This window comes from Cibotium barometz, chromosome 13 (genome assembly GCF_041138505.1).
Source record: "Cibotium barometz isolate CiBa-2024 chromosome 13, ASM4113850v1, whole genome shotgun sequence".
Classification (NCBI taxonomy): Eukaryota; Viridiplantae; Streptophyta; class Polypodiopsida; order Cyatheales; family Cibotiaceae; genus Cibotium; species Cibotium barometz.
In genome coordinates, this window is record NC_141058.1 from 19832476 (window position 1) to 19853449 (window position 20974).

Sequence of the window (20974 nt, forward strand, 5' to 3'; positions counted from 1 at the left end):
ATCCTTTATCTCGTGCAGCAGCCAATAGTTTTTCATTAAAAAAAAACAACCATTAGAGAGCACACCCATCACTATCTCGTGCTATGATGTGTGGCACAGCACACCCCACCCATAACTTATCCTTTTATCTCGTGCTATGATGTGTGGCACAGCACACCCCACCCATAACTTATCCTTTTATCTCGTGCAGCAGCCAGCCAGTGGGTAATTTTTTTTTTCCCTTTACACTAAGGGAAAATCCTACCTATTATTATTATTATCATTAGAGAGCACACACTACCGACATCGACATGGCGGCTCGCGAAGTTCCTCCCACCATCGACATCCAGGGCTTGTTAGGCGACGGGCGCAGCGCTGTGCTGCAGGAGCTTTCCCGTGCGTGCGAGGAGTGGGGCTGCTTCCAGGTATAACACTACCTCCTTATTTACGTCAAGCAGCATATATTTTGTTGAGAGGGAGGTATTCGCTTGATTGATTTATTAATCAGTCAGTATCGTCGTATGATAATAATGAGCAGGTGGTGCATCACGGGGTGCCCGATCGCGTGATCGAGGGCATGTGGGTGGCCGCTCGGAAGTTCTACGAGCAGCCGGCCGAGGCCAAGCGGGCTTTCACAACGACGAGGCGGGACGATGGCATGAACTTCATGAGCAACGAGCTCACAGAGGCCACCAACTGGCTGGAAATCGTGAAGGTGCGCCGCCGCCCGGGCATCTGCGACGGCTTCCAAGACGCCCGTGAAATCTTCGGGTAGTGCCTTGAACTGTTATTAGGGGTCATTAATTGAGGATTACTTTTGTTTAATAAGGTCGACATTATGCTAGTTAACACTTTGGGTTGATCCGATCATTGCACAAAACATAGAGCTCACTTGCTATAAAAGCAAAGCTCACCATTCTTTTCGGATCTTTGAATAAGGAAATGTATGACCAATGTGGGTCTTGTTTGGATGGTTATGTGTGTAGGGAAAGCCTTCTCGACTTTGGGCATGATCTACAAAAGCTTGGCAATGATTTGTACGATGCTGTGTTCGAGAGCCTTATTGGGAAGGAAAGCATGGATAACCACAAAAGCAAAAAAGGGCTTCCCACAATTGAGAGAGTAGTCCTCACCCTCAACTTTTACCCTCCGTGCTTGGACCCCAATGCTGCTACTATCGGCTTCAAAGAGCACACAGACGTGGGCACTCTTACCTGCCTCTTACAAGATGAGGTTGGCGGCTTACAAGTGCAGTCCCCATCTGGTGAATGGGTTGAACTCAAGTATCGACCCAACGTTTTTGTGGTTCTCTTGGCGGATCAAATGGAGGTTTGTGACATCTTCAACCTATGTTATAACCACCTCTCTTAGGATATATATACGATATATTACGGTAGCTCAAAGATATTGGGAGCAAGGAGTGCAGATCAATACTCCCCCTCCTCTTTGCCAAACAACAGGCGCATGGGATCAATACTCCCTTCCCCTCCCCTTTGCCAACAACCACACCTCCCCCCCACCCCCCTTCCCACCCAACAATTGGATTAAAAAGAAACAAACCTCACGTAATGTGTGAGATATTTATATATTACACTAATATATTACACTAATCCCTCCCTTCTTCCAAAGGAGTGGGATATAAAGAAATGTACCTTCCCTAAATACAAAAAAAATAAAAATAACTAAAAGGCCTTACAGGTGTCACCTTGCTGCTGCAGATCTTGACAAATGGACGGTATAGATCCTCTCCCCATCGTGTCGTCATAGCTAATCCAAAAAAGTTACGGATCTCTCTTCCCTTTACATTTGGACCTCCAGAGGAAGAATTTATTGCTCCTATTCCTGAGCTCATTAACCATGATTACCCATGCATGTACCAAGGAGCCACTTTCAAAGAGTACATGATGCGCTACTTCGATACAAGTCTACCGAACCATAAGAAAGGCCTTGAATTTGCCAAGGCTCTTCCGGAGAGATCAATGAATGAAATGGAACAATAATTATCTTGATTTATTAGTTATGTTCATTTTTCTTTGGACTTATATGGAGTATTTATTTGGCCTTTGTGTTCTTATATGGTTTGTATGCTACATGTGTCATGTTTACTTTATGGACTTTTTATTCAAGAGAACACTATTTCAAAAATGCTTGTGCTCTCGAGGATTCTGAAGACTAAAGATAAAGACAAAGCTTGTTTTTCAAAGGCTGGCTACTCATATGGAGAAGAAGAAGTGGAGCACCATCTAGTGGAACATCATGAGGCCTACTTTTCTTTTGGAGATTATGCTTTTTGATGCTCCATCATGGAACTAGTCTATTTAGCTCTCACTTTATTTGTTTTAAGGCTTAAATACTTTTCTTGTGGCATTGTAAACCAAGGAGCTTTTGATGTACCATCTTTCTATATGGGCATCTTTTGTTTATGAATCACCGACTTTTATTTTATGGAGCCTCACCTTGGTCATCATACCCATAATATCTTAAGCTTTGTATCCAATTTTTTATTGTGGGAGGGGAATTCAATCCTAGGACATCTTAGCTATCTTATTTTATCTTTACCCATGTTTGATTTCATGGGAAGGTGTTAGAAATAATGTGCCAAACATGAGCTATTTTCTTGTGGTTATTTCTACCATTTATCCTTGCTGTAAGTGCTCTTTGGTGAAGAAGATTTACCAAGCATCTAGCCTACCATTTTCTCTTAGTTTAGGAGCATCCCCTAGCGTCTCTCAACATTTGGAATATACCTTTTTTAGGTGCTCAATTATCTCCACTATTTTAGCCTAGCTACTCTCCACCTTTACACCTCATAGGTGATAAAAGTAGAGCTAGGCTCTCTCTCAATGTACTTGCCTGTATATTAGGCCTCTCATTTTCAATAAGATATGTTCTCATTTTACAACTTAATCTCGCCCACATAATTCTCATTTAGTTAGTGCATTCTTACTGACTTCAGCTTAGTTTGATTATGCTTAAGAATGAGGTTTAATGTGTGCTCCCATCCACCTTGAATCCAACAAGGTAGGTGTGTGTGTGTGTGTGTGTGTGTGTGTGTGTGTGTGTGATTTGTATAGGTCAAAGGATAAGGCTACTAGCCTACAAATGTATGTACTCATGAAAGGGTTTCATCATTAATCGATCAACCATCATTGAGTCATGTAATACTTTCTCTCAATTGAGCTTTATCATATCATCTCTCTCTCTCTCTCTCTCTCTCTCTCTCTCTCTCTCATGTATCTATCTTAATCACCTTGTGCACAACTCGTGACCACCATGCAATTTGTACAATGCCTAGCCTTTGATATTTTTTTGTGCAAAACCTCAATCAAGGAGTTGCCAAACCTCTCTCTCTCTCTCTCTCTCTCTCTCTCTCTCTCTCTCTCTCTCTCTTTGTGTTTGTGTCTTTGGCATATGTGTCTCACTCACCTTGTGCATAGCTCATGGAATTAATACAATGCCTAGCCTTTGATATTTTTATCACAAAACCTCAATAGAGGACTTGCTAAACCTCCATAACTTGACATTTAGTTGTTTGGTAAAAATATATAAGATCTTGACTAAGAAATGACTCATAAGATGGAAAGCATGTCATAATGACCCATTTGGTGAGAACATTTGGGGCACCTTATCTTGCTATCAACTCTCAAAATGACATTACTAAGTACTTGATCTCTTGTGTAAAGATTATTAATGCCTCTTACACATGACCAGCAGTAATGCATGACACTACTAAGTAAGCAATGCATGAAATTACTAAGTACTTCATCTCTTGTGTAAAGATTATTAATGCCTCTTAGACATGACTAGCAGCAATGCTAGCCTTTTGCACATGACTAGTAGCAATGCTCCATCTTCCTAAATTATTATGCTTCTCACTAGATAGAGTTTTCTTGGGCATGAATTTATAACATCCATGAGGCTACTTAAGTGTTAATGTCAAATGAGGCCTTGGCATTTAGCAATGAACTAATCCACCTGAACACTATCTTTGAAAATTTATGTTTGCATCCTGAAAACTCTTAATACAAGGGTGAACTATCAATTGGGACAAAATAACATCTCTAATGGCATGATCCATGGTAGCAGTGACTTATTTGAAATACCTAGCAAAATCATTGTCGAATTTTTTGTCCCTTCTTTTTGCTCACCTCAACATTATGGCATGGCACCTATAGATCCGTAGATCTAGCTCTTTGATGATGCTCCGCAAATCTTAATTATTGTGTAATTGTTTGGACACATGCACTATAGTCTCCTAATGCCATTATATTGCATTGGGAAAGGGCCCTTATTGTTTTCTAGTAATACTATCTATTCTCATTTATAGCAAACCTTGAGGAACAAATTTTAAACTTAAAAGAACATTGATTTTTAAGGTAAAGCATGCTATTAAAAGGTATCAACCACCAAGGTTTTTGGCTATAATAAGTTCCTAAATTACTCCTCAAATGATACTTAGTCACCTAGGATCCCTATCTTATGGTAATTCTCACCATACATTTTTGCCAAATATGTATTTTGGGCATACAAAAGTACACCTTTTACAAAATTCTAGGATGTGGCGCACCTGGTAGTTGACTCCGTAGTATGGTACTGGGTGGTTGCAGGATCAGGGTGCCCAGTTTTGTTCACTCAGGCACGCTGTAAATAGTAAAAAAATAGGCATTTATTTACCTTTAGTGGCCAATCTCTCCTAGCTAACGAAGGAATTTCCTGTCAAGTTCTTTTGTTGGAACGTCACATGCAAAGTTGGGAATATAGTTGCATAATCTAATTAAGCATTAGATAGTTATTGTTGAAATTTGAGCTGAACGATGAGCTATGGTGGATCATACACTAGAATCAACATGATTAACAAAGTGATTAAGAAATGATTAAGACGTAATTAGTGAATAATTAGCAGATAGATTAATGTAGGCATGGATACTCAAAAACCAGCAAATTCTCATTAGGGCTATGCCTCAATTTATAGTGTTTACATCAAGCATCAAATCCCCTTGATTTCTCCATGATTCACTCCCAGAATATCTCCACCTTTTGCCTGATTCTCTCCACCTCTTCTCTTTTCCCTGAATATCTCCCAGAATATCTCCACACTCCTAAATTCCCTCATGCTACCCATTATTCTCTCCCAGTAGATTCCTCTAACCTTTTCACAGGTTCTTTCACAATTACATCTCCTCTTTTACAGCCTCTATCCAAGAGCTTGTTCCCACACACACCCTTTTCACTTGTATATTTCAACACCTCCCCTCAAGTGAATAATCCTAGAACACCTAGACCCTATACCAAGTTTGCCACCCATTACTTGGCAGTCCGCGACGAGTGTCTACTCCTCCCCTCAAGTTATCTCAGCACACCTGGACCCTATATCAAGTTTCTCTCTTACTTGACAGTCCGCGACCAGTGCCTCAAGTCCCTAAACTCCATAGTCCTTGACACTCTCTCTCTCAATGTGTCCAAGGCTACTATAAGTGCCCGCGACCTTGACTAAAGTGCTCACACATACATCTACCACGTGGCCTACATCATCGGTGGCTCAGAGGTGGTTTTACTTTATTGGGGCAGGTTACATTGGGTTGTGGGGTCTCTCTCTCTCTCTCTCTCAGAGATTTTCACATGGCTCCTCACTCTTTGGAGCCTCACATCTTCTCTTTTCTTCAGTCTTCTTCTCGTGGCAGCATCTCTCCACGTGTCCGTCTCTTCTTTCAGTCTTCTCGGGGCAGCTTCTCTTCTCGTGTCCATGTCTTCCTTCAGCTTTTCTTCTTGGTGTGGATCCTCTTCTTGGGAAGAGATATTCTTCTTCTTCCATGGCTGGGGCCATGAGCTCGTCCGTCAGGTCATTTTGCTCCATGTGAGCAACATGTTTCAATGTTTTGCTGACAGTTCCTTTGGGCTTTTTATGTTTATTTTGTATCATTATGCAATGCAAACCCAAATTTATGCGGGAGGTCTTACCTCTTGCCTTAATCTGGACAAGGGCAGTGTCTGTTCCCATTTTTACACTGATAAAATGTGCCCAATACATAATGCGTATAGCATTCATTCTCATGCACATTCCAAATGCAATTCTGGCTGTGAATAATCTTGAATTTGAGTGAGATTTACAGGCATTAACCAAGGGTTAAATGCAAAATGATGATTTTCACAATTTTATCAGCACAATTTTCCCAGAAATTACACTAAATTGAGAGTAACCAATTTGTACGGGATGGTTGGAGTATCAAACCAACTCCGATTTGAAATCTGAAGTTATAGGGATCTGTATCAGATACCTAATGGTTAATTTGAACCCTCAATTGCACCAAAGTACAGTGATTAGCACTGATTAATCACTGATTAGCAAATTAATGCTCTGGTTTGTGTGCAGAAAACAGAGTATGCGGGGAGCTCAGATCTGGTGCCTTCCACTTCAAATGAGCTCAAATGCTTTCAAAGGCATCAATAGCAATGAGTCTAGTAGAGGATTAAGCCAAGAAACACAAGATTTGACCAAATAATGAAAGCTTAATCTCTGTTTTACCAAAGTCACCTGCAGATTTGATGAAGAGCTTTGATCTCTCTGTAGACTTGATGAAATTGATTTCTGTCTTCACCAGCTTGTAGAGCATGCTTGATTACCCTTTGTGCTAAGAGGAATTGAAGACATTTGAACTGAGCAAAGAGCAATCTTCATTCTACTTCAGAAAAACGGTGCCTAGAATTCTGCGAAAATCTGCAGCTGCCGTCGGCGGTTTGATGCGTGGAATAGATAGGCTTGAAGCCAAGGAGCTTAGCTAGCTTAAGCTAGAAGCTCATGACCTAATTTGAACTGTGCTAGATGCTAGAGACCCTCCACTGGCTGGGGGTGAAGGGGAAGATGAAAAACTCACTAAAACCTGATTTTTTTTGCTAATTACTTACTAATCCTGATTAATCCACTAATGGGCTCATAAATCTGGTTGATTCTAGGCATGGCTCTGATACCATGTTGAAATTTGAGCTGAACGATGAGCTATGGTGGATCATACACTAGAATCAACATGATTAACAAAGTGATTAAGAAATGATTAAGACGTAATTAGTGAATAATTAGCAGATAGATTAATGTAGGCATGGATACTCAAAAACCAGCAAATTCTCATTAGGGCTATGCCTCAATTTATAGTGTTTACATCAAGCATCAAATCCCCTTGATTTCTCCATGATTCACTCCCAGAATATCTCCACCTTTTGCCTGATTCTCTCCACCTCTTCTCTTTTCCCTGAATATCTCCCAGAATATCTCCACACTCCTAAATTCCCTCATGCTACCCATTATTCTCTCCCAGTAGATTCCTCTAACCTTTTCACAGGTTCTTTCACAATTACATCTCCTCTTTTACAGCCTCTATCCAAGAGCTTGTTCCCACACACACCCTTCTCACTTGTATATTTCAACAGTTATGGCAAATCCAATGGTTTGATGTTTAATGATCTCTTTTCTGAAATTCTTCCAGGCTATCAGAAGGCCTGCAAATACTAATAATCTAATTAGTAAAATTACATTTTTGATGTAAATCATCTAGAACCTATAGGGACTAGTGTACTTGTATTGGTGCATCTATGGGAAAAAAATTAGATCACTCTAAGTATGGAAAGATCATTTTTTTATTGTTTTATCATATTTTTGGTCAATTTTGATAAATTGGACTAATTTATATTAATTTAAGTTATATTGGGGTTAAATTTGAGTGTATGTGTATTTTCTATTAGTTTCTTGATCTCGTTTGAAGTACCTTTTTCCCCCAAATTTGTTGTCCAAGAATTGTCCCAGTCCCCAGCATAAACTGGACAAAACTGGACACCCTGATCTTGCAACAACCCTACTGCGTACACAAAACGGACTACTGTGGTAGTGGGCGAAGTCCTTTTGCACTATATTGATGTGATCTTCATAAAAATTCCTTGTACGTAAAATTTGAAGGAGTATCCACCTTTGAACCTTAAATATAGGTAAAGTATTTGTATCATGAGAACCTGGAATGGGTGTGTGTGTGTGTGTGTGTGTGTGTGTGTATGTAGAGAGAGAGAGTGAGAGATGCTTCGTCTGTACACATGTGTGTAAAAATACTTGAATAGTGAATCTTATATAAGGTGAAATTTATAGCATACCTATACATGTGTAAACAGAATAGTGAATTGTCATGGTGAATCTCATATAAAGCAAAATCTAGGATGAGACTAACAACGCATAATTTAAAACTATAGTCCTTGCTTTAAGAAGCTATTCTTTTCACATCCAAAAATATTAGTAGTCGTTGCTTTAAGAATCCGTTGTATTCATGTCAAAAATAATAACGTGAAGTACCAACCTATGCTTTTGGAACCCTTTCTTTTGCTATTATTTTATAGGGGTTATGAATGTGTGAAGGACAAGTTGTTCAAGGATGCAATCCTTGGTTCTTAAGGAAACGTTTTTCTCCTCTTCAAAAAATATTAATGGTTACAAGTGCAGAAAGAAATGTTTTTGGAACCCTTCTTTTCCTCTTTATTGAAGAGGAAACATTTTTCTCCTCTTCAAAAAATATTTATGGTTATAAGTACAGAAAGAAATGTTTTTGGAACCCTTCTTTTCCTCTTTATTGAAGAGAAGTGGGGGTCACAATAGTAGGGCAGCAGCCAGCCAGTGGGTAATTTTTTTTTTCCCTTTACACTAAGGGAAAATCCTACCTATTATTATTATTATCATTAGAGAGCACACACTACCGACATCGACATGGCGGCTCGCGAAGTTCCTCCCACCATCGACATCCAGGGCTTGTTAGGCGACGGGCGCAGCGCTGTGCTGCAGGAGCTTTCCCGTGCGTGCGAGGAGTGGGGCTGCTTCCAGGTATAACACTACCTCCTTATTTACGTCAAGCAGCATATATTTTGTTGAGAGGGAGGTATTCGCTTGATTGATTTATTAATCAGTCAGTATCGTCGTATGATAATAATGAGCAGGTGGTGCATCACGGGGTGCCCGATCGCGTGATCGAGGGCATGTGGGTGGCCGCTCGGAAGTTCTACGAGCAGCCGGCCGAGGCCAAGCGGGCTTTCACAACGACGAGGCGGGACGATGGCATGAACTTCATGAGCAACGAGCTCACAGAGGCCACCAACTGGCTGGAAATCGTGAAGGTGCGCCGCCGCCCGGGCATCTGCGACGGCTTCCAAGACGCCCGTGAAATCTTCGGGTAGTGCCTTGAACTGTTATTAGGGGTCATTAATTGAGGATTACTTTTGTTTAATAAGGTCGACATTATGCTAGTTAACACTTTGGGTTGATCCGATCATTGCACAAAACATAGAGCTCACTTGCTATAAAAGCAAAGCTCACCATTCTTTTCGGATCTTTGAATAAGGAAATGTATGACCAATGTGGGTCTTGTTTGGATGGTTATGTGTGTAGGGAAAGCCTTCTCGACTTTGGGCATGATCTACAAAAGCTTGGCAATGATTTGTACGATGATGTGTTCGAGAGCCTTATTGGGAAGGAAAGCATGGATAACCACAAAAGCAAAAAAGGGCTTCCCACAATTGAGAGAGTAGTCCTCACCCTCAACTTTTACCCTCCGTGCTTGGACCCCAATGCTGCTACTATCGGCTTCAAAGAGCACACGGACGTGGGCACTCTTACCTGCCTCTTACAAGATGAGGTTGGCGGCTTACAAGTGCAGTCCCCATCTGGTGAATGGGTTGAACTCAAGTATCGACCCAACGTTTTTGTGGTTCTCTTGGCGGATCAAATGGAGGTTTGTGACATCTTCAACCTATGTTATAACCACCTCTCTTAGGATATATATACGATATATTACGGTAGCTCAAAGATATTGGGAGCAAGGAGTGCAGATCAATACTCCCCCTCCTCTTCCCCAAACAACAGGCGCATGGGATCAATACTCCCTTCCCCTCCCCTTTGCCAACAACCACACCTCCCCCACCCCCCTCCCCACCCAACAATTGGATTAAAAAGAAACAAACCTCACGTAATGTGTGAGATATTTATATATTACACTAATATATTACACTAATCCCTCCCTTCTTCCAAAGGAGTGGGATATAAAGAGGTGATAAAAGTAGAGCTAGGCTCTCTCTCAATGTACTTGCCTGTATATTAGGCCTCTCATTTTCAATAAGATATGTTCTCATTTTACAACTTAATCTCGCCCACATAATTCTCATTTAGTTAGTGCATTCTTACTGACTTCAGCTTAGTTTGATTATGCTTAAGAATGAGGTTTAATGTGTGCTCCGATCCACCTTGAATCCAACAAGGTAGGTGTGTGTGTGTGTGTGTGTGTGTGTGTGTGTGATTTGTATAGGTCAAAGGATAAGGCTACTAGCCTACAAATGTATGTACTCATGAAAGGGTTTCATCATTAATCGATCAACCATCATTGAGTCATGTAATACTTTCTCTCAATTGAGCTTTATCATATCATCTCTCTCTCTCTCTCTCTCTCTCTCTCTCTCTCATGTATCTATCTTAATCACCTTGTGCACAACTCGTGACCACCATGCAATTTGTACAATGCCTAGCCTTTGATATTTTTTTGTGCAAAACCTCAATCAAGGAGTTGCCAAACCTCTCTCTCTCTCTCTCTCTCTCTCTCTCTCTCTCTCTCTCTCTCTTTGTGTTTGTGTCTTTGGCATATGTGTCTCACTCACCTTGTGCATAGCTCATGGAATTAATACAATGCCTAGCCTTTGATATTTTTATCACAAAACCTCAATAGAGGACTTGCTAAACCTCCATAACTTGACATTTAGTTGTTTGGTAAAAATATATAAGATCTTGACTAAGAAATGACTCATAAGATGGAAAGCATGTCATAATGACCCATTTGGTGAGAACATTTGGGGCACCTTATCTTGCTATCAACCTTCTCAAAATGACATTACTAAGTACTTGATCTCTTGTGTAAAGATTATTAATGCCTCTTACACATGACCAGCAGTAATGCATGACACTACTAAGTAAGCAATGCATGAAATTACTAAGTACTTCATCTCTTGTGTAAAGATTATTAATGCCTCTTAGACATGACTAGCAGCAATGCTAGCCTTTTGCACATGACTAGTAGCAATGCTCCATCTTCCTAAATTATTATGCTTCTCACTAGATAGAGTTTTCTTGGGCATGAATTTATAACATCCATGAGGCTACTTAAGTGTTAATGTCAAATGAGGCCTTGGCATTTAGCAATGAACTAATCCACCTGAACACTATCTTTGAAAATTTATGTTTGCATCCTGAAAACTCTTAATACAAGGGTGAACTATCAATTGGGACAAAATAACATCTCTAATGGCATGATCCATGGTAGCAGTGACTTATCTGAAATACCTAGCAAAATCATTGTCGAATTTTTTGTCCCTTCTTTTTGCTCACCTCAACATTATGGCATGGCACCTATAGATCTGTAGATCTAGCTCTTTGATGATGCTCCGCAAACCTTAATTATTGTGTAATTGTTTGGACACATGCACTATAGTCTCCTAATGCCATTATATTGCATTGGGAAAGGGCCCTTATTGTTTTCTAGTAATACTATCTATTCTCATTTATAGCAAACCTTGAGGAACAAATTTCAAACTTAAAAGAACATTGATTTTTAAGGTAAAGCATGCTATTAAAAGGTATCAACCACCAAGGTTTTTGGCTATAATAAGTTCCTAAATTACTCCTCAAATGATACTTAGTCACCTAGGATCCCTATCTTATGGTAATTCTCACCATACATTTTTGCCAAATATGTATTTTGGGCATACAAAAGTACACCTTTTACAAAATTCTAGGATGTGGCGCACCTGGTAGTTGACTCCGTAGTATGGTACTGCGTACACAAAACGGGCTACTGTGGTAGTGGACGAAGTCCTTTTGCACTATATTGATGTGATCTTCATAAAAATTCCTTGTATGTAAAATTTGAAGAAGTATCCACCTTTGAACCTTAAATATAGGTAAAGTATTTGTATCATGAGAACATGAAATGGGTGTGTGTGTGTGTGTGTGTGTGTAGAGAGAGAGAGTGAGAGATGCTTCGTCTGTACACATGTGTGTAAAAATACTTGAATAGTGAATCTTATATAAGGTGAAATTTATAGCATACCTATACATGTGTAAACAGAATAGTGAATGTCATGGTGAATCTCATATAAGGCAAAATCTAGGATGAGACTAACAACGCATAGTTTAAAACTATAGTCCTTGCTTTAAGAAGCTATTCTTTTCACGTCCAAAAATATTAGTAGTCGTTGCTTTAAGAATCCGTTGTATTCATGTCAAAAATAATAACTTGAAGTACCAACCTATGCTTTTGGAACCCTTTCTTTTGCTATTATTTTATAAGGGTTATGAATGTGTGAAGGACAAGTTGTTCAAGGATGCAATCCTTGGTTCTTAAGGAAACGTTTTTCTCCTCTTCAAAAAATATTAATGGTTACAAGTACAGAAAGAAATGTTTTTGGAACCCTTCTTTTCCTCTTTATTGAAGAGGAAACGTTTTTCTCCTCTTCAAAAAATATTAATGGTTATAAGTACAAAAAGAAATGTTTTTGGAACCCTTCTTTTCCTCTTTATTGAAGAGAAGTGGGGGCCACAATAGCAGAAATTAAACTTGCTTTTCTAACCAATGAAACAAAGGACAACCATCAAGTTGAAACGGTTTTTATTGAAAAAATGCATACGTTACCCACCATGGTCTTATAACTGAAACTTAAAAATTGTTGAATCAATAAATTCAAGCCTTAGCAAATTACAACCAACCGGATTTTCTCAATTTAAGAAGTTGATATTTACATTGAAGGACAGTTTTTTCTTTTTACACTAAGGGAAAATCCTAACTATTAGAGAGCACACCCATCATAACTTGTCCTGCTGTGCTATGTGGCTATTAGAGAGCACACCCATAACTTGTCCTGTATCTGGTGCTGTGCTGTGTGGTGGCACACCCATAACTTATCCTTTATCTCGTGCAGCAGCCAATAGTTTTTCATTAAAAAAAAACAACCATTAGAGAGCACACCCATCACTATCTCGTGCTATGATGTGTGGCACAGCACACCCCACCCATAACTTATCCTTTTATCTCGTGCTATGATGTGTGGCACAGCACACCCCACCCATAACTTATCCTTTTATCTCGTGCAGCAGCCAGCCAGTGGGTAATTTTTTTTTTCCCTTTACACTAAGGGAAAATCCTACCTATTATTATTATTATCATTAGAGAGCACACACTACCGACATCGACATGGCGGCTCGCGAAGTTCCTCCCACCATCGACATCCAGGGCTTGTTAGGCGACGGGCGCAGCGCTGTGCTGCAGGAGCTTTCCCGTGCGTGCGAGGAGTGGGGCTGCTTCCAGGTATAACACTACCTCCTTATTTACGTCAAGCAGCATATATTTTGTTGAGAGGGAGGTATTCGCTTGATTGATTTATTAATCAGTCAGTATCGTCGTATGATAATAATGAGCAGGTGGTGCATCACGGGGTGCCCGATCGCGTGATCGAGGGCATGTGGGTGGCCGCTCGGAAGTTCTACGAGCAGCCGGCCGAGGCCAAGCGGGCTTTCACAACGACGAGGCGGGACGATGGCATGAACTTCATGAGCAACGAGCTCACAGAGGCCACCAACTGGCTGGAAATCCTGAAGGTGCGCCGCCGCCCGGGCATCTGCGACGGCTTCCAAGACGCCCGTGAAATCTTCGGGTAGTGCCTTGAACTGTTATTAGGGGTCATTAATTGAGGATTACTTTTGTTTAATAAGGTCGACATTATGCTAGTTAACACTTTGGGTTGATCCGATCATTGCACAAAACATAGAGCTCACTTGCTATAAAAGCAAAGCTCACCATTCTTTTCGGATCTTTGAATAAGGAAATGTATGACCAATGTGGGTCTTGTTTGGATGGTTATGTGTGTAGGGAAAGCCTTCTCGACTTTGGGCATGATCTACAAAAGCTTGGCAATGATTTGTACGATGCTGTGTTCGAGAGCCTTATTGGGAAGGAAAGCATGGATAACCACAAAAGCAAAAAAGGGCTTCCCACAATTGAGAGAGTAGTCCTCACCCTCAACTTTTACCCTCCGTGCTTGGACCCCAATGCTGCTACTATCGGCTTCAAAGAGCACACAGACGTGGGCACTCTTACCTGCCTCTTACAAGATGAGGTTGGCGGCTTACAAGTGCAGTCCCCATCTGGTGAATGGGTTGAACTCAAGTATCGACCCAACGTTTTTGTGGTTCTCTTGGCGGATCAAATGGAGGTTTGTGACATCTTCAACCTATGTTATAACCACCTCTCTTAGGATATATATACGATATATTACGGTAGCTCAAAGATATTGGGAGCAAGGAGTGCAGATCAATACTCCCCCTCCTCTTTGCCAAACAACAGGCGCATGGGATCAATACTCCCTTCCCCTCCCCTTTGCCAACAACCACACCTCCCCCACCCCCCTCCCCACCCAACAATTGGATTAAAAAGAAACAAACCTCACGTAATGTGTGAGATATTTATATATTACACTAATATATTACACTAATCCCTCCCTTCTTCCAAAGGAGTGGGATATAAAGAAATGTACCTTCCCTAAATACAAAAAAAAATAAAAATAACTAAAAGGCCTTACAGGTGTCACCTTGCTGCTGCAGATCTTGACAAATGGACGGTATAGATCCTCTCCCCATCGTGTCATCATAGCTAATCCAAAAAAGTTACGGATCTCTCTTCCCTTTACATTTGGACCTCCAGAGGAAGAATTTATTGCTCCTATTCCTGAGCTCATTAACCATGATTACCCATGCATGTACCAAGGAGCCACTTTCAAAGAGTACATGATGCGCTACTTCGATACAAGTCTACCGAACCATAAGAAAGGCCTTGAATTTGCCAAGGCTCTTCCGGAGAGATCAATGAATGAAATGGAACAATAATTATCTTGATTTATTAGTTATGTTCATTTTTCTTTGGACTTATATGGAGTATTTATTTGGCCTTTGTGTTCTTATATGGTTTGTATGCTACATGTGTCATGTTTACTTTATGGACTTTTTATTCAAGAGAACACTATTTCAAAAATGCTTGTGCTCTCGAGGATTCTGAACACTAAAGATAAAGACAAAGCTTGTTTTTCAAAGGCTGGCTACTCATATGGAGAAGAAGAAGTGGAGCACCATCTAGTGGAACATCATGAGGCCTACTTTTCTTTTGGAGATTATGCTTTTTGATGTTCCATCATGGAACTAGTCTATTTAGCTCTCACTTTATTTGTTTTAAGGCTTAAATACTTTTCTTGTGGCATTGTAAACCAAGGAGCTTTTGATGTACCATCTTTCTATATGGGCATCTTTTGTTTATGAATCACCGACTTTTATTTTATGGAGCCTCACCTTGGTCATCATACCCATAATATCTTAAGCTTTGTATCCAATTTTTTATTGTGGGAGGGGAATTCAATCCTAGGACATCTTAGCTATCTTATTTTATCTTTACCCATGTTTGATTTCATGGGAAGGTGTTAGAAATAATGTGCCAAACATGAGCTATTTTCTTGTGGTTATTTCTACCATTTATCCTTGCTGTAAGTGCTCTTTGGTGAAGAAGATTTACCAAGCATCTAGCCTACCATTTTCTCTTAGTTTAGGAGCATCCCCTAGCGTCTCTCAACATTTGGAATATACCTTTTTTAGGTGCTCAATTATCTCCACTATTTTAGCCTAGCTACTCTCCACCTTTACACCTCATAGGTGATAAAAGTAGAGCTAGGCTCTCTCTCAATGTACTTGCCTGTATATTAGGCCTCTCATTTTCAATAAGATATGTTCTCATTTTACAACTTAATCTCGCCCACATAATTCTCATTTAGTTAGTGCATTCTTACTGACTTCAGCTTAGTTTGATTATGCTTAAGAATGAGGTTTAATGTGTGCTCCGATCCACCTTGAATCCAACAAGGTAGGTGTGTGTGTGTGTGTGTGATTTGTATAGGTCAAAGGATAAGGCTACTAGCCTACAAATGTATGTACTCATGAAAGGGTTTCATCATTAATCGATCAACCATCATTGAGTCATGTAATACTTTCTCTCAATTGAGCTTTATCATATCATCTCTCTCTCTCTCTCTCTCTCTCTCTCTCTCTCTCTCTCTCTCTCTCATGTATCTATCTTAATCACCTTGTGCACAACTGGTGACCACCATGCAATTTGTACAATGCCTAGCCTTTGATATTTTTTTGTGCAAAACCTCAATCAAGGAGTTGCCAAACCTCTCTCTCTCTCTCTCTCTCTCTCTCTCTCTCTCTCTCTTTGTGTTTGTGTCTTTGGCATATGTGTCTCACTCACCTTGTGCATAGCTCATGGAATTAATACAATGCCTAGCCTTTGATATTTTTATCACAAAACCTCAATAGAGGACTTGCTAAACCTCCATAACTTGACATTTAGTTGTTTGGTAAAAATATATAAGATCTTGACTAAGAAATGACTCATAAGATGGAAAGCATGTCATAATGACCCATTTGGTGAGAACATTTGGGGCACCTTATCTTGCTATCAACTCTCAAAATGACATTACTAAGTACTTGATCTCTTGTGTAAAGATTATTAATGCCTCTTACACATGACCAGCAGTAATGCATGACACTACTAAGTAAGCAATGCATGAAATTACTAAGTACTTCATCTCTTGTGTAAAGATTATTAATGCCTCTTAGACATGACTAGCAGCAATGCTAGCCTTTTGCACATGACTAGTAGCAATGCTCCATCTTCCTAAATTATTATGCTTCTCACTAGATAGAGTTTTCTTGGGCATGAATTTATAACATCCATGAGGCTACTTAAGTGTTAATGTCAAATGAGGCCTTGGCATTTAGCAATGAACTAATCCACCTGAACACTATCTTTGAAAATTTATGTTTGCATCCTGAAAACTCTTCATACAAGGGTGAACTATCAATTGGGACAAAATAACATCTCTAATGGCATGATCCATGGTAGCAGTGACTTATTTGAAATACCTAGCAAAATCATTGTCGAATTTTTTGTCCCTTCTTTTTGCTCACCTCAACATTATGGCATGGCACCTATAGATCCGTAGATCTAGCTCTTTGATGATGCTCCGCAAATCTTAATTATTGTGTAATTGTTTGGACACATGCACTATAGTCTCCTAATGCCATTATATTGCATTGGAAAAGGGCCCTTATTGTTTTCTAGTAATACTATCTATTCTCATTTATAGCAAACCTTGAGGAACAAATTTTAAACTTAAAAGAACATTGATTTTTAAGGTAAAGCATGCTATTAAAAGGTATCAACCACCAAGGTTTTTGGCTATAATAAGTTCCTAAATTACTCCTCAAATGATACTTAGTCACCTAGGATCCCTATCTTATGGTAATTCTCACCATACATTTTTGCCAAATATGTATTTTGGGCATACAAAAGTACACCTTTTACAAAATTCTAGGATGTGGCGCACCTGGTAGTTAACTCCGTAGTATGGTACTGGGTGGTTGCAGGATCAGGGTGCCCAGTTTTGTTCACTCAGGCACGCTGTAAATAGTAAAAAAACAGGCATTTATTTACCTTTAGTGGCCAATCTCTCCTAGCTAACGAAGGAAGTTCCTGTCAAGTTCTTTTGTTGGAACGTCACATGCAAAGTTGGGAATATAGTTGCATAATCTAATTAAGCATTAGATAGTTATGGCAAATCCAATGGTTTGATGTTTAATGATCTCTTTTCTGAAATTCTTCCAGGCTATCAGAAGGCCTGCAAATACTAATAATCTAATTAGTAAAATTATATTTTTGATGTAAATCATCTAGAACCTATAGGGACTAGTGTACTTGTATTGGTGCATCTATGGGAAAAAAATTAGATCACTCTAAGTATGGAAAGATCATTTTTTTATTGTTTTATCATATTTTTGGTCAATTTTGATAAATTGGACTAATTTATATTAATTTAAGTTATATTGGGGTTAAATTCTGAGTGTATGTGTATTTTCTATTAGTTTCTTGATCTCGTTTGAAGTACCTTTTCCCCCCAAATTTGTTGTCCAAGAATTGTCCCAGTCCCCAGCATAAGCTGGATAAAACTGGACACCCTGATCTTGCAACAACCCTACTGCGTATACAAAACGGACTACTGTGGTAGTGGGCGAAGTCCTTTTGCACTATATTGATGTGATCTTCATAAAAATTCCTTGTACGTAAAATTTGAAGGAGTATCCACCTTTGAACCTTAAATATAGGTAAAGTATTTGTATCATGAGAACATGGAATGGGTGTGTGTGTGTGTGTGTGTGTGTGTGTGTGTATGTATGTAGAGAGAGAGAGTGAGAGATGCTTCGTCTGTACACATGTGTGTAAAAATACTTGAATAGTGAATCTTATATAAGGTGAAATTTATAGCATACCTATACATGTGTAAACAGAATAGTGAATTGTCATGGTGAATCTCATATAAAGCAAAATCTAGGATGAGACTAACAACGCATAATTTAAAACTATAGTCCTTGCTTTAAGAAGCTATTCTTTTCACATCCAAAAATATTAGTAGTCGTTGCTTTAAGAATCCGTTGTATTCATGTCAAAAATAATAACGCGAAGTACCAACCTATGCTTTTGGAACCCTTTCTTTTGCTATTATTTTATAGGGGTTATGAATGTGTGAAGGACAAGTTGTTCAAGGATGCAATCCTTGGTTCTTAAGGAAACGTTTTTCTCCTCTTCAAAAAATATTAATGGTTACAAGTGCAGAAAGAAATGTTTTTGGAACCCTTCTTTTCCTCTTTATTGAAGAGGAAACGTTTTTCTCCTCTTCAAAAAATATTAATGGTTATAAGTACAGAAAGAAATGTTTTTGGAACCCTTCTTTTCCTCTTTATTGAAGAGAAGTGGGGGCCACAATAGTAGGGCAGCAGCCAGCCAGTGGGTAATTTTTTTTTTCCCTTTACACTAAGGGAAAATCCTACCTATTATTATTATTATCATTAGAGAGCACACACTACCGACATCGACATGGCGGCTCGCGAAGTTCCTCCCACCATCGACATCCAGGGCTTGTTAGGCGACGGGCGCAGCGCTGTGCTGCAGGAGCTTTCCCGTGCGTGCGAGGAGTGGGGCTGCTTCCAGGTATAACACTACCTCCTTATTTACGTCAAGCAGCATATATTTTGTTGAGAGGGAGGTATTCGCTTGATTGATTTATTAATCAGTCAGTATCGTCGTATGATAATAATGAGCAGGTGGTGCATCACGGGGTGCCCGATCGCGTGATCGAGGGCATGTGGGTGGCCGCTCGGAAGTTCTACGAGCAGCCGGCCGAGGCCAAGCGGGCTTTCACAACGACGAGGCGGGACGATGGCATGAACTTCATGAGCAACGAGCTCACAGAGGCCACCAACTGGCTGGAAATCGTGAAGGTGCGCCGCCGCCCGGGCATCTGCGACGGCTTCCAAGACGCCCGTGAAATCTTCGGGTAGTGCCTTGAACTGTTATTAGGGGTCATTAATTGAGGATTACTTTTGTTTAATAAGGTCGACATTATGCTAGTTAACACTTTGGGTTGATCCGATCATTGCACAAAACATAGAGCTCACTTGCTATAAAAGCAAAGCTCACCATTCTTTTCGGATCTTTGAATAAGGAAATGTATGACCAATGTGGGTCTTGTTTGGATGGTTATGTGTGTAGGGAAAGCCTTCTCGACTTTGGGCATGATCTACAAAAGCTTGGCAATGATTTGTACGATGATGTGTTCGAGAGCCTTATTGGGAAGGAAAGCATGGATAACCACAAAAGCAAAAAAGGGCTTCCCACAATTGAGAGAGTAGTCCTCACCCTCAACTTTTACCCTCCGTGCTTGGACCCCAATGCTGCTACTATCGGCTTCAAAGAGCACACGGACGTGGGCACTCTTACCTGCCTCTTACAAGATGAGGTTGGCGGCTTACAAGTGCAGTCCCCATCTGGTGAATGGGTTGAACTCAAGTATCGACCCAACGTTTTTGTGGTTCTCTTGGCGGATCAAATGGAGGTTTGTGACATCTTCAACCTATGTTATAACCACCTCTCTTAGGATATATATACGATATATTACGGTAGCTCAAAGATATTGGGAGCAAGGAGTGCAGATCAATACTCCCCCTCCTCTTTGCCAAACAACAGGCGCATGGGATCAATACTCCCTTCCCCTCCCCTTTGCCAACAACCACACCTCCCCCACCCCCCTCCCCACCCAACAATTGGATTAAAAAGAAACAAACCTCACGTAATGTGTGAGATATTTATATATTACACTAATATATTACACTAATCCCTCCCTTCTTCCAAAGGAGTGGGATATAAAGAGGTGATAAAAGTAGAGCTAGGCTCTCTCTCAATGTACTTGCCTGTATATTAGGCCTCTCATTTTCAATAAGATATGTTCTCATTTTACAACTTAATCTCGCCCACATAATTCTCATTTAGTTAGTGCATTCTTACTGACTTCAGCTTAGTTTGATTATGCTTAAGAATGAGGTTTAATGTGTGCTCCGATCCACCTTGAATCCAACAAGGTAGGTGTGTGTGTGTGTGTGTGTGTGTGTGTGTGTGATTTGTATAGGTCAAAGGATAAGGCTACTAGCCTACAAATGTATGTACTCATGAAAGGGTTTCATCATTAATCGATCAACCATCATTGAGTCATGTAATACTTTCTCTCAATTGAGCTTTATCATATCATCTCTCTCTCTCTCTCTCTCTCTCTCTCTCTCTCTCTCATGTATCTATCTTAATCACCTTGTGCACAACTCGTGACCACCATGCAATTTGTACAATGCCTAGCCTTTGATATTTTTTGTGCAAAACCTCAATCAAGGAGTTGCCAAACCTCTCTCTCTCTCTCTCTCTCTCTCTCTCTCTCTCTCTCCCTCTCTCTTTGTGTTTGTGTCTTTGGCATATGTGTCTCACTCACCTTGTGCATAGCTCATGGA

At 40.0% G+C, this 20974-nt stretch overlaps 4 protein-coding genes across 4 annotated transcripts; all 4 read left to right on the forward strand.

Annotated features, from left to right (window-relative positions):
* Positions 1-921: 921 nt before the first annotated feature.
* LOC147632459 (protein DMR6-LIKE OXYGENASE 2-like) lies at positions 922-2233 on the forward strand. Its single transcript, XM_086806865.1, has 2 exons — positions 922-1308; positions 1698-2233. The coding sequence occupies exons 1-2, from the start codon at positions 922-924 to the stop codon at positions 1977-1979; spliced, it is 669 nt and encodes a 222-aa protein (XP_086662991.1). The 3' UTR covers positions 1980-2233.
* A 6483-nt stretch (positions 2234-8716) lies between these two features.
* LOC147632460 (fe(II)/2-oxoglutarate-dependent dioxygenase 4-like) lies at positions 8717-9776 on the forward strand. The gene is made up of 3 exons (XM_086806977.1): positions 8717-8830; positions 8914-9176; positions 9392-9776. The coding sequence occupies exons 1-3, from the start codon at positions 8717-8719 to the stop codon at positions 9774-9776; spliced, it is 762 nt and encodes a 253-aa protein (XP_086663103.1).
* Positions 9777-13465: 3689 nt separating this feature from the next.
* LOC147632461 (protein DMR6-LIKE OXYGENASE 2-like) lies at positions 13466-15526 on the forward strand. The gene is made up of 3 exons (XM_086806866.1): positions 13466-13695; positions 13911-14253; positions 14642-15526. Exons 1-3 carry the CDS (start codon positions 13502-13504, stop codon positions 14921-14923), a joined length of 819 nt encoding a protein of 272 aa, XP_086662992.1. The 5' UTR covers positions 13466-13501; the 3' UTR covers positions 14924-15526.
* Positions 15527-19016: 3490 nt separating this feature from the next.
* LOC147632462 (fe(II)/2-oxoglutarate-dependent dioxygenase 4-like) lies at positions 19017-20076 on the forward strand. The gene is made up of 3 exons (XM_086806978.1): positions 19017-19130; positions 19214-19476; positions 19692-20076. Exons 1-3 carry the CDS (start codon positions 19017-19019, stop codon positions 20074-20076), a joined length of 762 nt encoding a protein of 253 aa, XP_086663104.1.
* The last annotated feature ends 898 nt before the right edge of the window (positions 20077-20974 follow it).